Raw genomic sequence first — 17,845 nt, 5'->3', positions numbered from 1 at the left:
TCCTCAGCTACCTTGCTGAGCTCCTCGTTTCTGGCGCGAGAGGCGACCAGGTCTTCATGTATCCTTGCCTGCTCGACGCGCGAGGCTTCTACAGTGGCCTGCAATGAGCGCATCATTTCTGCCATCTGCGCCATGGTCATGGCGGCGTCGCCTTCAGCTGCGACGGGAGCCACGGGACTGGAACGATTGCTCCTCATCTTTCTCATCAACTTCAGCGAACCACAGAAATACAGCAAATAACACTTCAACCACGAACGAACCAGCGATCAATCGGGGAAAACTCAAGAAACTGCGTAAGAACTTCAAGAACACCGCAAACCTTCGAAGGAAATCGCAGCTTCACCAAAAACCACCGTTTCCCCGCGAACCAAACAACCACTCGAAAGAACTCGAATCCACCGATCGAAAAGCCAAACGAACGGTTCAAAACATAAACTTCACCGAACGAAACTCAAAGAAACCAAGAACGACGGTTGCACCAGCACACAACCGCGCAGAAAACCTCGAAAACCTCCGCGAACTCACGTTGTGGATGGGAGCACGTTTTACACGGCCCCACGGTGGGCGCCTGATGATCCTGCCTGTTGACCGGAGCGCTGGAGAATGCCTCGTCAAAGGATCGACGTGCGCGCCGCTTCCCACCTCCGTTCCTGCTCTGGATCTATCTCAAGAACCTGCAAAGAAACGATACGGCGCCGCTGCGGCCGATCGCACTCCGACGCTCAAGTCAGTGACGGTATCACCAAATACTAAGAACTGGAACCGTGCAAATCTCTCTCACAAACAGCTCTGTCACTCGCAAGCGTAAAGTGTATGAACTGAACGTGCGTACCTTAGAAAATCTGTTAGGAACTCTTATATACCTGGTGGTTTTCTCTCCCCTGGCAGTTACAGACTTGGACACGTGGCTCGTATCCAACTGTACACGTGCCATCATCTGGAGGCTCCCTGACTTGGCGCTACTTCTATTCTCATTTTGGCTAAGTTACCTATGCATGGTGCTGCCCAGTGCATAGCTAACTCAGGAGTGCGATCTCTACTGAAACTGGCGAGGTAGGGCCTTCATACACCTTCCCTGTGGTCTCGCCGGCCACCTTCATAATCTGCTTCTCTTTTAACTTCGGCGATGTGCTTGTTCTGGCGATCTCCGACTTCCTGGTCGCCTGAGTCTGCATCTGGCGATCGCCTATTCTGGTAAGCTGAAGATCGGAACACGCCAACTTAACTATCGGCGACTACACGTGCCTCCCGACTTCCTTCCCAACTGTCAACCTGGCGCCTTGTCAACACGCCTACACTGTAACAGGATGCCACGTCATCGCATCCGACCATCAGGGCGGTACAGATATGATTCCACCTTGATGGCTACGCGAACCACTTTAATTAAAGAAGAGTACTCATTTAATTCTACAAATTCTCTAATATTTTTTCTCAAACCACGTACAAACCATTTTATCTTTGACTCTTCATTAGCATGCATATTCATTTTAGTCAAAGTTGTTTCAAAATCTTTAAAGTATTCATCTACCATCTTATGTCCTTGAGGAAGCCTTTGGAACTTCAACAAGTGTTGCTTCCTAGAAGGAGGAACAAACCTTGCGCGCATACACTCTTTCAAATCATTCCAAGAAACCACGGGAGATCTCTTGTTATATCCAATGTCCATTACAAGGCTATGCCACCATTTCTTGGCATAATTTATGAATTCTAAAGACGCTATTTTCACCTTTTGGTCTTCATGGACCCCATAGGCTTTAAAAATTTGTTCACATTTAGCCTCCCAATCTAATACACATGAGGATCACTATCACCACTAAAGCTAGGTACTTTTACAATTTGAAAATAAGGTAATGCCACATGTTGGCACCTATCTTCATGAGAATGATGGTGATGTCTCCTCCTTATATGTTCCTCTTCATGGTCGTGAGCATTGGAAGAACCTCTAGAAGAATGTCTATGAGAATGGTGGTTTCCATGGATAGAAGTGGATGACCTATCTTGCTTCAATTCAACTTTTTTTAATTTTTCCTCCAACTTTTTCATAGCTTCATCCTTTAGAGCAAGGGCGTGTTTTACCTCTTTTAATTCATTAAGAATATAAGCTCTATGAGCAGAGTGTGGTTTGGAAGAGTCACCACTTGAATATGCAGCCATTAGAAAAAGAAAACAACAAACACAAGAACAAACAATTTCAAGAAAAACAAGGTTAGAAAATGGAACAATTATGGTGCTGTAATGAAAATTAAAAGACACTCAAATCACTCAAAGAAAGAATACTAAACCCTTGCGCACGTGGTGTCAAGCTGGTGAGGAGGATCGTGACGACGCAATGCCCTTGCGCTAGGTCAACCGGCAGGATCATCTGGCGCCCACCCGTATAAAAGGTGATTCCTAACCACAGTTCGAGTCTGATGAAGTTTTGGTGTTTTCTGTCCAACTGCTTGCTGTTGCAGTCGGTTTTCGAAGTTCTCACCATTCATTTGGAGTTTCTTTGAGTTGCTGAGTTTGCTGGGAAAGGATGAGGACAACGCGATCGAGTTCATTCACGCCGTCAACAGATGAGGATGTTGTGTCTATGACGCAGGTCAAGGACATGAGGATGCTGCAGGAGAACGTAGTTGCATCACGTTCTGAACAAGAAAGAATGCACGAGGCGCTGGTGGCCTCGCAAGCTAGGAATGAGGAGCTCAACAGGGTCAACGAAGAGCTACGTAAAGCTCTTCAAGAACGGGAAGAGTGTGCGGTCGGGGACAGATCTGCACCCCCATGCCATTCTCTCAAGAGATCATGGACTCGGTGGTCCCGGCCAATACGGTGGCGGTGAAGGCGTCTTTCACCGGTGCGGAGGACCCTGAGGCTCATCTCACGGTGTTTCACACCCAGATGATGCTCTCGGGGGGGTCGGACGCGGTCTACTGTAAGGTGTTCATGAGCACTCTTAGTGGAACAACGCTGGACTGGTTCGTCAGTTTACCTACTGGCCACATTACCACATTTCAACAGTTTTCTAAGATGTTTGTTGAGCAGTATATAGTGAACAAAGCGCCACCGTTGGTGTCTTACGACTTGTTCGACGTGAGGCAGTACCAAAGGGAGTCCCTTAAGGATTTCCTGAACAGATTCGGAGCTCAGATAGTCCGCTTGCCAGGTAAAGATGAAGAAATGTTTGTACATGCCTTCAAAAAGGGGGTGTTACTTGGGCCCTTTAGTGAGTCGCTTATCAGGAGTCACCCCGCCACGTTCGCTGAAATCCGGCGACGTGCCATGGCTCACATCGCCGCCGAGAGCGAAGTCTCCGAGAAAAGGGGAAACGTGGCCCCAGCTAAGTCGCGCGCCCAGGCAAGGGTCCAGCCGCAGAGGGTAATGGAGGCGGTGGCGGGGAAGAGGGACCAAAGGATGCGCCATCCTTATGACCCTAAGAAGAATAAGGGGGAGGGGTCGGGGATGCCCAGAGAGAGTAATCGCCCTCCAAGGTATGAGTTCGTGATGGGGTTGGCCGATCTGATCGCCATCCCGAACATTGCTGCCAGGCTCAAGGTGCCTGAGAAGATGACGGAAAAGGTTTTGGGACCAAAACCAGACGCATGGTGCGAGTTCCACAAGAGCTTTGGCCACGTGTGTTTGGCTTTGGGACACCAACTCGCTGAGTTGGTCAAGTGTGGATTCTTGAAAGATTACTTGCTGGAGAAGCAAGCGGGCCAATCAACTGGTTCCCAACCGGCGGGCAATGAAGGACAGCAGCACGAGGTGCCCATTCACGGTGAGATCCACACCATAGCTGGTGGATTCTCAGGTGGAGGGTGTACTGCATCGCAGCGCAAGAAGTACGCAAGGTCGGTGATGTCGGTGGAAGTTTTTGAGGATCACTCACCCGACGTGGACATCACGTTCACCAAAGGAGACCTTAGGGACGTTGTGCCTCACGACAACGACCCTATTGTGATCTCGCTTGTCACGGCAGGAAGGACTATCCACCGGGTGCTGGTCGACCAAGGAAGCTTGGCAGATGTGATGTTCTGGCCGACTTTTGAAAAGTTACAATTGTCCCCCGATCAACTGAGGCCATATGGGGGCTGCTTGTACGGGTTTGTCGTTGATCAAGTGGAAGTCAGGGGGTATGATGTGATTCCAATAGCCACATAGAACAAGATTCTTGACACTTTGAGGAATCACCTTGAGCTGGAAAATATAGAGGCACTTTCTTAGAAGTTGGATCATGGTTCTAAAATCAAGAACTCACCAATAACAAGCACCAAATCCCAAACTCATTTGGATGAACCAAATATTGTCAAATTGAATCAACAAAGGAAAATAAAAAGGATAGACCGAACATAATTGAATTAAAAACAGGAGTACCGAACAGATTTAAGAACAAACAGAAAATAGGTGCTGAAAATAGAAAAACCGAAAGCTAGACAACTCAAAACACAAGATAACATGAACAAATTGAAGAAGAAGAAAGGAAGGAGAAGAGAATGCTCATGAAGATGGAGGAATGGTTGGATGATCACGCCACTAGAAGAATGGATGCTCCTAGATGAGTGTGGAAGCCGCCACTTGAGGAAACCATGGTCCTTCAAGATAAGACTAGAGAAGAAGCTCAAAGCTCTCCAAATGCTCACTCCAATTTTGAGTATAGTTTCTTTAGATAAAATTCAAATCTGAAATTTACAAGGAAGGCACCTCTATTTATAGCCTAAGGTGCTGAAAAGTGAAAGCTAAACAATTCAAAATTCCCTCCAAAAGCCAACTAGAACCGGCGCTAATTGCCTAAGCAAGGAAGGTGTGATCCCTTCCTTCACTTTGGCACCCCCTATTCTACTCCTACACCTATCTACTAATACACCCCCCTAAAGGTCCTATTTAAAACCTAAAAGATGCTATAACAAAAGAGGTTTCTAAGGTTTTCCTCTAAGCACCTTCAACTAAAGACACTATAAAAAGAGAAAATAAATGTCCTCTAGCTCCCAAGGCTTTGAACATGCTTCTTGTAATCCTTTGAGGTGGACTTTGACCTCCATGGGCGTCCTCCATTTGTGCCTCCACCTCTTCTTGAGCTTGATGAGTGGCCTCCATGTTCTCTTGGGCTTGATCTCCATCATACTCCCCGAGTTGGAGAGAATTCGACCACTAATTCTGGAGACCTACAGAAAAAGGAGTTAGATCGCTGACATTAAAAGTATGACTACCTAAGAATGTATCAGGCATATCTAACTCATAAGCATTGTCATTAATCCTCTTGAGGACTTGGAAAGGTCCATCCCCTCGAGGCATTAGTTTGGACTTCCTTTGAGTAGGAAAACGATCCTTCCTCAAGTGAAGCCAAACCCAATCGCCCTCATCAAACAACAATGCTTTTCTCCTCTTATTGGCAAGTTCAGCATACTTGCCAACCTTCTTCTCAATTCTCTTCTTGATGTCTTTATGCAAAGTTTTCACAAAAGAAGCCTTTTCATCCCCATCTTTGCACAAGACATCGTCAAGAAGGGGAATAGGAAGAAGATCAAGAGGTGTTAGGGGATTAAACCCATAGACCACCTCAAAAGGAGAATGGGAGGTGGTAGAATTTACTACTCGGTTATATGCAAACTCAACATGGGGTAGTAAATTCTCCCACACTCTAGGATTCCCCGAAATAAAGCATCTCAATAGTTGTCCCAAAGTTCTATTCACCACCTCGGTTTGACCATCGGTTTGTGGGTGGCAAGTGGTAGAAAATAAAAGCTTAGTTCCAAGCTTGCCCCACAAGGTCTTCCAAAAGTGACTCAAGAACTTAGGATCTCTATCGGACACTATAGACCTAGGAATCCCATGCAAGCGAACCACTTCTTGGAAGAAGAGGTTTGCAATGTGGCATGCATCATCCACTTTGTGGCAAGGAATAAAGTGAGCCATCTTTGAAAAACGATCCACTACCACAAAAATGGAGTCCTTTCCCTTTGATGTCTTGGGTAAGCCTAAGATGAAATCCATAGATATATCTACCCAAGGCATTGAAGGGATAGGAAGAGGAGTATAAAGACCATGGGGATGCATTTTAGATTTAGCTTTGCGGCAAGCTATGCATTTATCACACAAACTATGAACATGTTTATGCATATGAGGCCAAAAGAAATGTTCATGCAACACATCCAAAGTTTTAGCAACCCCAAAATGTCCCATTAAGCCCCCCTCATGAGCTTCTCTAACAAGAGATAATCTAATAGAGCATTGGGGAACACAAAGACGTTTTCCTTTAAAAAGAAAGCCATCTTGAATAAAAAAATCTTTGTGTCCTCCCTTAAGACACTCTTGATAGAGGAGAGAAAAATCAAGGTCATCATGATAAAGTTCCTTAATGTGATCAAAACCAAGATATTGAGAGGTTAAAAGATTTAGCAAGGTGTATCTTCTAGAAAGAGCATCCGCCACAATATTTATTTTGCCTTGCTTGTGTTTGATCACATAAGGAAATTGCTCAATGAATTCCACCCACTTAGCATGCCTCTTGTTAAGTTTGTTTTGGCTTTTCAAATATTTAAGAGATTCATGATCACTATGTATCACAAACTCTTTGGGAAAAAGATAGTGTTGCCAAGTAAACAAAGCCCTAACAAGTGCATATAATTCCTTATCATAGGTGGAATAGTTGAGATGACTTCCCTTCAATTTCTCACTAAAATAGGCTATGGGGTGGCCCTCTTGAAGGAGAACAGCCCCAATACCTATACTTGAAGCATCACACTCAATCTCAAATGTCTTAGTGAAATTAGGAAGGGCCAAGATGGGAGCATTAGTCAATTTTTCTTTCAAAGTATCAAAAGCATTTTGTTGTGCTTCTCCCCAATGAAAGACCACATCCTTTTTCACTATTCATTGAGTGGTGCGGCAATGGTACCAAAGTTTGGGACAAATCTTCTATAGAAAGAAGCAAGCCCATGAAAACTTCGGACCTCATTCAAAGATTTCGGTGTAGGCCAATTTTGAATGGCCACCACCTTGGTTTTGTCCACATGGACCCCTTTACAACTCACAACAAACCCTAGGAATTCTATATGATCAAGAGCAAACATACATTTAGCAAGGTTAGCATACAAATGTTCCTTCCTAAGGGTTTCCAAAACTTGCCTAACATGCAACCTATGGTCATTCAAAGATAAGCTATAAATGAGAATGTCATCAAAGTAAACCACAACAAACTTACCAATGAAAGGTCTAAGAACATGATGCATGAGGCGCATGAAGGTACTTGGTGCATTAGTTAAACCAAAAGGCATAACTAACCACTCATATAAACCAAAGTTGGTCTTAAAAGCCGTCTTCCATTCATCACCCGGTTTGATACGGATTTGATTGTAGCCGCTTTTAAGATCAATCTTTGAAAAGATTTTTGAACCATGTAATTCATCCAACAAATCATCTAGTCTAGGTATGGGATGCCTATACTTAATGGTTATGTTATTTATGGCCCTACAATCCGAACACATTCGCCATGTGCCATCCTTTTTTGGCACTAAGATGATAGGCATAGCACAAGGACTCATGCTATCTTGCACCCACCCTTTTTCAATCAAAGCCTCAACTTGTTGGCGAATTTCCTTGGTTTCACTTGGATTGGTCCTATATGCGGGACGATTTGGTAAAGAAGAGCCCGGTATCAAATCAATTTGGTGCTCAATCCCTCTCAAAGGTGGAAGTCCATTTGGAGGATCTTGAAACACATCTTTGAACTCTTCTACCAAATTTTCCAAGCAATGAGGACTATCAACAAGTGTTTCTATGCTAAGAGTTCTAGGGATGGCTAAAAAAAGAGGATGATGAGCCACTATTTCCCTTTCAATGTCACGCCTAGACACAAGGAGTGTAGGCTTAGAACTCTTATCTTTTTTATCTTTTTTATCTTTTTCACTCTCCCTCTTTTTCTTCATGATAACTTGGTCCTCATGGACTTCTCTTGGAGAGAGAGATTTTAAAGTAACCTTGTGACCATGGAATTCAAAAGATAATTTGTTGGTAAAGCCATCATGTAAAACTTTTCTATCAAATTGCCAAGGCCTTCCCAAAAGAACATGAGTGGCTTCCATGGGCACAACATCACATAATACCTCATCTTTGTATTTTCCAATGGAGAAATGGATGAGGACTTGTTTATTAACAATTATTTCTCCTACTTCACTAAGCCATTGTAACTTATAGGGCTTTGTATGAGAGATAGTAGGCAATCCAAGCTTATCTACTACTCTTGTACTAGCCACATTTGCACAACTACCCCCATCCACTATCAAGGAACAAATGTTGTTTTGAATAAGACATCTTGTATGGAAAATATTTTCCCTTTGACTTTCATCAAAAGGTTGTGAAACTTGTCCAAGAAGTCTTCTCACAACTAACAAGTCCCCTTCTAGTGGACATTCGCTCTCTTCCTCACTAGATGCATGAGAATGTAATGAATGCGTTGAAGAATCCGAATCATGCTCACTAACTACAATGCCCTCATGCATGTACATACTTCGTTTGGAAGGACAATTTGCAGCAATATGACCATAACCCATACATTTAAAGCATTTAGTGTTAGATGTTCTAGTGGGAGACTTAGGTCTAGATGTTGATGGCTTAGATTCCTTGGGTTTGAAAGAAGAATCTTTGGAAGGATGTTTAGAAAAAGAAGTTTTGTTTCTCCAAGACTTGGAGTAGTATCCATTATTGGGAGCATTTTTAAAAGAGTTTTTCTTAGCAAGTTGGGCTTCCACCTTCATTGCAAGATGAACTAAAGAGCCCAATGATGAATACTCTTGTAACTCAACAATGTCTTGGATATCCTTCCTAAGACCACTCACAAACCTAGCAACCATGGCTTCTTCACTTTCTTCTAATTCAATTTTAAGCACAAGCTCCTTATAATACTCATCCACATTTAGCGTGCCTTGTTGAAACCGTTGGAGTCTCAACATGAGGTCTTTCCTAAAATGTGGGGGCACAAACCTAGCGCGCATATGATCCTTTAAAGAGTTCCAAGAGTCCACGGGAGGACCCTTGTGATAGATAATGTCCTTTACAATCCCATGCCACCATTTCATGGCATAATCACTAAACTCTAGGGTGGCTAGCTTGAGCTTATGCTCATCTTGGATCTCATGGATCTCAAAAATTTGTTCACACTTAGCCTCCCAATCTAAATACACATTTGGATCACTAGAACCATTAAAACAAGGTAGTTTGACCGAAGGAAGCTTGGACTTTGCATCATGGTAGAAGCCATTGCCGTAGTGAATTCTTTCCCCTTGGTGATGATGTCTTTGTCCATGGACTTGGGGTGGAGGTCTCCTTCTCCTATGCTCATCTTCACGGCCAACATCATTTGAAGAAGCTCTTGAAGATGGTCTATGAGAATGATGTCCATCATGGATAGAAGGAGATGGCCTAGATTGTTGAACCTCCATCTTTTGCATTTTTTCCTCCAACCTTCTAATTGTTCTTTTAGCTTCATGTAATTCACCAAGAATGGAAGCTTTGGAAGGAGAATGCTGCTTGTAGGATGCATCACTTGAAGATCCAGCCATTTGTAATTAAAAAAAAAAACAGCAAACACACAAAACAGCAAACAAGTTAAAAATTAGCAAAAACAGTGAGCTTTGCAATTGAAACTGCCGAAGTGAATTTAAGGCTGAAAAAGATATCACTCTCAAAGAAATAATGTTCTTGCTCCAATCTGATCTTGAGGCCTTGGAATCCTCAAATGAAATATGTCAAAGCAAGCACACCAATCTTAAGAGCAAACCACCACAAAACCAAAGAAACAATAAAGACAAACAAGAAAAGGTATAAACAAGGAAAGGTAATTGCAAAAGGAATACTATATGTAAGACAAACTCAAAGAGTAAGAATGAAAGACAATCAAGAAAATAAAGAACTCAATGAGAAAAGTAGGCACACAAAAGAATACCTAAGGAAAAGCACTAGAGTAGATGAAGAAAACAAAAAAAAATTTAGCTACTGGAATTTTTTTTTTTTTATGCAAACTGTGTTTGATATTCACTGATTTAACTGGAACGTTGTAGAGCGAACTGGATTATGAAATTTATACCACAGAAACTTCAAGATGTTAACTCAAAAATGGAACTGGAATCAATTAAAAAAAGTAAGCCAATTGAGAGAAATAAATTTTTTAAAATCACTGCCAGATTACCGTATTTTTTTCGGCAGGAATGTACACTTTTTTTATTTTATTTATCATTTTTTGTGTACTTCATATTTTTGAATGATTCTTTTTTCTATTCTTTTCTAACACTTTGAATATCTCAAATCCAGAATTTCAGAATTTTACAGTACGTAAATCAGTTGCAATAAGGAAAAACAGTAAGCACTCTTTTCAGAAACAGAGGAATCCTAATAGGAATAAAAAACAGAATGATGAACTAGCAAAGACATAATAGAAAATGATGTATTGGAACTTGTATAGGTCTAGAATACAAGTATGAACTCAATTCTAAAAAGAAAATGCACAAAGGATCAACATCAATTCAGAATATTATATGACACCAAAGCAAGAAACAATCAAAACAATAAAAGTACTACTAGAAGTAATGACATATATGGAAAAACATGACTAAGACAAAACTTGACATGATTCAAAAATTAAAAGACACAACACAAATTGTAACAAGTGAAAGGAAGCTTAAGGTATACTCTAGGAAGGATAATGCCATTCCAAAAGAGCAACCATACTCATAAGAATTATGAGTGCCATAAACCTTTCCACAAACACTTGGAGCAAAAGAAAAACAGCAAGAAAACTTAATTAAAATTCTAAAACAGAAACTTAAATTGCAAGAAATTAAAAAGAGCTCTTGAAATAAAGTGCACACAACTCAACAATTAAACAAGAATGAACCTAAGACTCATGATACCACATGATGTGATTCCAATAGCCACATAGAACAAGATTCTTGACACTTTGAGGAATCACCTTGAGCTGGAAAATATAGAGGCACTTTCTTAGAAGTTGGATCATGGTTCTAAAATCAAGAACTCACCAATAACAAGCACCAAATCCCAAACTCATTTGGATGAACCAAATATTGTCAAATTGAATCAACAAAGGAAAATAAAAAGGATAGACCGAACAGAATTGAATTAAAAACAGGAGTACCGAACAGATTTAAGAACAAACAGAAAATAGGTGCTGAAAATAGAAAAACCGAAAGCTAGACAACTCAAAACACAAGATAACATGAACAAATTGAAGAAGAAGAAAGGAAGGAGAAGAGAATGCTCATGAAGATGGAGGAATGGTTGGATGATCACGCCACTAGAAGAATGGATGCTCCTAGATGAGTGTGGAAGCCGCCACTTGAGGAAACCATGGTCCTTCAAGATAAGACTAGAGAAGAAGCTCAAAGCTCTCCAAATGCTCACTCCAATTTTGAGTATAGTTTCTTTAGATAAAATTCAAATCTGAAATTTACAAGGAAGGCACCTCTATTTATAGCCTAAGGTGCTGAAAAGTGAAAGCTAAACAATTCAAAATTCCCTCCAAAAGCCAACTAGAACCGGCGCTAATTGCCTAAGCAAGGAAGGTGTGATCCCTTCCTTCACTTTGGCACCCCCTATTCTACTCCTACACCTATCTACTAATACACCCCCCTAAAGGTCCTATTTAAAACCTAAAAGATGCTATAACAAAAGAGGTTTCTAAGGTTTTCCTCTAAGCACCTTCAACTAAAGACACTATAAAAAGAGAAAATAAATGTCCTCTAGCTCCCAAGGCTTTGAACATGCTTCTTGTAATCCTTTGAGGTGGACTTTGACCTCCATGGGCGTCCTCCATTTGTGCCTCCACCTCTTCTTGAGCTTGATGAGTGGCCTCCATGTTCTCTTGGGCTTGATCTCCATCAGGGTATATTGAGTTAAGGACGACGTTCACAGATGGCTTAGCCTTACGAACGGAGAAGATCAGGTATCTTGTCGTGAACGCCCTGTCGGCATACAACATCCTGTTGGGAAGGCCAACGCTCAACAGGACAGGGGTTATGCCTTCAACAAGGCACATGAAGGTCAAGCTACCGTCTATGGAAGGGCTGATCATCACCATCTGTTCTGATCAAAAGGAGGCGAAGAAGTGCTATGAAAACAGCCTAAAAAACAAGAGATCTGTATGCCACATAACCACAACGCCGCCCCTGGCGTGGAGCCCGCACAGGATAACCGGCGAGTTGCGGATACGGTGTTGGAGGTGGCCACCGAGGGCGATGTGCCGATGCAGGATATCGAGGCGAGGTCCGAGGGCGCCGCCCGGGTGGAGGGAGAAAGAAGCTACTCGGAGACCGCCAGGGAGACAGGTATCGCGAGGGCGGTGATCGCCAGCGAGAAGAAGCCTCAGCCGGTGGAGGAATGGCTTGAGAGGAAGATCAACGGCAAGACGTTCAAACTGAGAAAAACCTTAGACAGCGAGACACAAGACCAAATTGCCAAGGTGATAAGTAGACACCTGGATGCATTTGCTTGGTCCGCTTCAGACATGTCGGGAATCGACCCCGATTTCTTGTGCCATCGCTTAGCAATTGATCCCCAACTCAGGCCGGTCCGCCAAAGAAGGAGAAAGTTCAACGAGGAAAAGAGGCAGGCGATCAAGGACAAAACACATAAACTCCTTGCAGCAGGCCACATCAGGGAGGTCCAGTACCCAAAATGGCTCGCCAACGTCGTTCTGGTCAAGAAGAGTAGCGGGAAATGGCGGATGTGTGTTGACTTCACAGACCTGAATAAGGCTTGTCCAAAGGATTCTTATCCTTTGCCAAGTATAGACGCCCTGATAGACAGTGCATCAGGGTGCAAGTTGCTCAGTTTTCTGGATGCCTTCTCAGGATACAACCAAATCAAAATGCACCCCATGGATGAAGAAAAGACTGCCTTCATGACGGAAAGGTCATGCTATTGCTACAAGGTGATGCCCTTCGGGCTGAAGAATGTAGGGGCCACGTACCAAAGGCTAATGGACAAGGTGCTCGCCCCTATGCTCGGGAGGAATGTGCAGGCATATGTTGACGACATGGTCGTGGCATCCCTGGAAAAGAGCGGGCACGTCGCCGATCTAGAAGAGTTGTTCGTTACGATAGCCAGGTACAAGCTGAAACTGAATCCTGAGAAGTGTATTTTCGGCGTAGAGGCAGGGAAATTTCTAGGATTTCTCTTGTCGGAGAGGGGAATCGAACCCCGACAAATGTGCCGCCATTTTGGTGATGAGGAGCCCTGCCACTGTGAAGGAGGTGCAGCAGCTCACGGGACGGATGGCCACCCTGTCCCGATTCGTATCAGCCAGTGGAGAGAAGGGCCACCCATACTTCCATTGCTTGAAGAGGACTAACAGGTTTGTCTGGACGAAGGAGTGTGAAGAAGCCTTCATAAAGCTCAAAGAATACTTGGCGAGCCCGCTAGTTCTATGCAAACCTCAAGCAGCAATGCCCCTCAGGCTGCATTTTGCCGTAACTGAGAGGGCAATAAGCGCGGTGCTCGTCCAGGATCAAGATCAGGTCCAGAAACCCATCTATTTTGTTAGTAAGGTGTTGCAAGGCCCAGAAGTGAGGTATCAGGCCTTAGAAGAGGCGGCGCTGGCGGTTGTATTTTCGGCGAGGAGGCTGCGCCATTACTTCCAGAGCTTTACGGTGTTGGTAATGACTGACTTACCCATCCAGAAGGTTTTGAAGAAACCGGATGTAGCTGGGAGGATGGTGAAGTGGGCGGTGGAACTGTCGAAATTCGACATCAAGTATGAGCCCCGGGGACCGATCAAGGGGCAAATCTTCGCTGATTCTGTGGTTGAGCTGTCTTCCGAAACAACGCAAAATGCCAAGGATGACTTTCGTTGGGTGCTCTCGGTGGATGGGTCGTCTAACCAGCTTGGTAGCGGGGATGGGGTTATTTTGGAGGGACCCAACGGTGTGTTGATAGAGCAATCACTGAGGTTTGCTTTTAAAGCAAGCAACAATCAAGCAGAGTATGAGGCTTTGATCGCCGGTATTCTGTTGGCAAAGGAGATGGGGGCAAAGGTGCTGATGGCCAAAAGTGATTCTCTGTTGGTCACTAGGCAGGTAACTGGCGAGTTCCAAGCCAAAGATCCGCAGATGGCAGCCTACCTAGAGTACGTGCAAGAGTTAAGGAGATCCTTTGTTTTGTTTGAAGTGGTGCACGTGCCAAGAGAGTAGAATGCCCGAGCTGACTTGCTAGCCAAGCTCGCCAGTTCGGGCAAGGGGGGCAGACAGAGGACCGTTATTCAAGAAACTTTGAAGACCCCTCGGACTTTTGTCGCAGATCACCAGGTCCTTCACGTTTGCAGATCGATGGAAAGGACGGCAAGGAGCCATAGATCTCTAACACAGGAGACCTTGAGGACGCCGAGGGTCAGAGCGCGCCCAGCGGAAGAGGTAAAAACGATGCAAGTTTGCGCTATCCACGAACCAAATACGTGGATAACACCATACCAGCGCTACTTGGCAGATGGCGTGCTCCCAATGGACTCAACAGAGGCCAGAAAGATAAAGAAGAGCTCCAACAAGTTTACCCTCATCGACGGCGAGCTGTACAGGTTCAGATTTACAGACCCTCTTCTTGTATGCGTACACGGAGAGAAGTGCACGAGAATTATGGCCAAGCTCCATGAAGGGATTTGTGGGAGCCACATTGGGGGTCGAGCTATGGCGACAAGGACTGTCCGTGCAGGTTATTACTGGCCCACAATGAGGGAAGATTGCAAGAGATATGCCCAGCGTTAAGCAATGCCAGCAGCACGCCGATTGGCACAAGGCGCCCCCAGAAGAGTTAAAGTCAATCTACAACCCCTGGCTGTTCCACACGTGGGGAATCGACATTCTGGGGCCCTTCCCGTTGGCGATCAAGCAAATGAAGTATTTGGTTGTGGCGATCGAATACTTCACGAAATGGATTGAGGCAGAACCAGTAGCCCAGATCACCGCGCACAAAATCCAGAGTTTCGTGTGGAAGAATATTGTGTGTCGTTTTGGAGTGCCCAAGCGTTTAGTATCAGACAATGGGACTTAGTTCGCAAGTCACCTGTTGAAGAAGCTGTGCGAGGACATCGAGACACAACAGGTGTTTGCTTCCGTGGAACACCCGCAAACGAATGGGCAAGTGGAGTCCGCTAATCGGGTCCTGTTGAGAGGCTTGAAGAGGAGGTTGTGATGGAATCAAATAAAGGAGGCTTTTATTAATGGAGGAAGAGGACATCCACCCTCACATTTGAAGTTCTTCCTTCTAGTCTTCTCAAAATTAAAAGAAGACATAAAATAAAGATGAGGCCCAAGCCCAAAGCCCAAGCCCAAGCCCAAGAAGGCCAAACCCCAAAGAGCCCAAGTCGATCTGGGTCCCTACCGACGCTGGAGTGCGAAAGCATGGGGAGCGAACGGGATTAGATACCCTGGTAGTCCATGCCGTAAACGATGAGTGTTCGCCCTTGGTCTACGTGGATCAGGGGCCCAGCTAACGCGTGAAACACTCCGCCTCCGTATTGATTCGTATGGAATTAGCACGACCCGGCGATCAAATTCTTGGTCTGGAGTTCATACCACCCGGCGGTTCATCAGAAGTCTGGAAGGCGGCGCCTAAACTAGTCGGACTTGCTTGAATCGATACGCTTCGGAAACGTGGAATGTCAGAGAAATTCAAATGTTATAACCAATACGCCTTGTAGGTAAACGTGCGCCGTCGCCTTTATCGTTCTTGGCTTGATACAGAGAGAAGAAAAGTAGCAATCCCAGCGCGTAACCTTGTCTCCCCTACTCCTCTTCTGGTTATGCCATTACCAATCGCAGGTAACCCCCGGGCCAGCCACCCCGACCTAATTCATGATGAGCCCACCAACTTCCTGGCATGATGCCCACGGTTAAAAACCACCGACATGTCAAGATCCAAATTCGAATCTGTTCCTGGTCCTGGTCAGATACCACTGTGTTCGCGTCTTTTTTCTGGGAACATGATCAACAAAAAATTATTATGTTCGCGATTTTTCATCCACCGATGCAGAAAATTCTCCAGTTTTCCATTCTCATATGAGGCCGGAAAGTTTATTGGCAACAGGTCGGCACGAAGTGATTCATCATGCTCAAACATGAGGCGATCATTCGTTAGGGACGGTTTATAGGGAGGGAACTATGAGAAAGGCACTTCAAGAATACATATGGAGATAGGCCATTTAGATAGACCGATTCCAATAGCGTCCCGCAAACTACCGGGGCAAGGCCAAGATTTGAAATACTCTTGTATAGTTTTGGGAGGTGTGGTTATTAAATAAAGGAGTGTGAAAATGTAACATAAAGTCACATTGTCCATGTGACTTAGGAGAATGGTGTAGGTGTAGTTTTTAGGAGGTGTCATAGTAGAAAAAGGTCACACCTCCCATGTGACTTGTTTTTGGTGGGAATTTCAAATGAGTTTATTTGAATTTTCCCACCTATTTTTTAGCACCTCTAGGCTATAAATAAAGGTGCTTAGCTTGTACAATGCAGATTTGAATTTAGACTAAAGAAACTATACTCAATTTTTGAGAGAGCATTGGAGAGCTTTGTGCCTTCTTCACTAGTCTTATCTTGATGGTTCCATGGTTACCTCAAGTGGCGGCTTGCACACTTATCTTGGAGTCTCCATCCTCATAGTGGCGTGATCATCCAACCATCCTTCCATCTTCATGACTTTCTCTTCTCCTTCCTTCCTTCTCTTTTGATATTCATGTCTTAGTTTGTGTTCTTGTCTTTTGGTTCAGCTATTTCAATTTTCAGCAAGTTGTTCTTCTTTGTTTTGTGTTTTGGTTCGGTGCTTTTACATTTCCAGCACTTCTTTTCAGTATTCTTGCCTTTTAGTTCATTTTGATCGGTTCATTTCAATTCTATGTCAATTCTATTCGGTGCAATTGCTTTTCCTCTCATTTTAGTCGGTTCAATTTGACAATAATTGGAACTTCCATATGAGTTTGTGTTTTGGCACTAGTTTTGGTGAGTTCTGTTGAAGATGGATGAAGCCTCTTCTCTACCTAGCGTTAGTTTGTGTTTGATGTACAAAATAGCTAGTTTGTTGTAAAGTTTGTAATAGGTTTAGATGATCTTGTATGTAGGCTTGTGTATGTGTAAGGTTGCCTTTTGCTACATGATCTATTCTAGATGCCTAACCAAGCCTAGAATAAGCACATGAAGTGGTTAAAAGTTTTTCCAAAAGCTTTTTAGAGTTTTCTCCTAAAATCAGGATACTGCACAAAAAATGAATCTGTTTCTCTGTAAAAGAACAGGTTTATTCTTTGGTCTGCTGAAGGGTTTTTCGAAAGTTAGTTAGGGCACCAAAGGTACAACTCAGACAGTTATTTCAGTTAGCTGAGTTGGCAGTTTTCACAAAATAAATCTGTTAAGTTCAAAACTGAATCTGTTGTTTTCATAACAGCTTTTCAACTGTTTTTTGAAAAGAAGTTAGAAACTGTTTTCTATATAAAGAAAAGTCTCTCTCACATGAAAGGATGCTGAGCAATTACGTTTTTGACAGAGATCAAACAATTTCTATGTGAGAAGAAGAATTGAAAGGTTTTTTGAAAGGTTTTCCGAAGGGAATTTCAAGTGTGCTTGTTCTAGGAAACCTTTGATCTTAGTGAAGGTGCTGGTGCAGTTTTGCAGCAAATTGAACTACTGGTTTTGAGTTCTTGCATCTTCTTTTCAGGTGTAATCTTTCCTTTATTCTTGTTTGTAAAGGTGTAAGTGTTAGTCACTCCTTGATAGGGTTTCTTGGAGTACAAGGTGTGCTGAAATAGGGGTTTTCAGCATTGGTTGTATTGTTCTTGTAGTGTTCAAGAACTGCTGTGTTTGTAAGTGATTGG

At 43.6% G+C, this 17,845-nt stretch overlaps 1 protein-coding gene across 1 annotated transcript; it reads left to right on the top strand.

Annotated features, from left to right (window-relative positions):
* Nucleotides 1-2,787: 2,787 nt before the first annotated feature.
* On the top strand, nucleotides 2,788-4,143 carry LOC137825054 (uncharacterized). The gene has a single exon (XM_068630728.1). The coding sequence runs from the start codon at nucleotides 2,788-2,790 to the stop codon at nucleotides 4,141-4,143; it is 1,356 nt and encodes a 451-aa protein (XP_068486829.1).
* The last annotated feature ends 13,702 nt before the right edge of the window (nucleotides 4,144-17,845 follow it).

The sequence above is a fragment of the Phaseolus vulgaris genome, chromosome 8 (genome assembly GCF_000499845.2).
Source record: "Phaseolus vulgaris cultivar G19833 chromosome 8, P. vulgaris v2.0, whole genome shotgun sequence".
In the NCBI taxonomy this organism is placed as follows: domain Eukaryota; kingdom Viridiplantae; phylum Streptophyta; class Magnoliopsida; order Fabales; family Fabaceae; genus Phaseolus; species Phaseolus vulgaris.
Note: the sequence above shows the minus strand (reverse complement) of the source record. Positions and strands in the feature narration are given on the sequence as shown.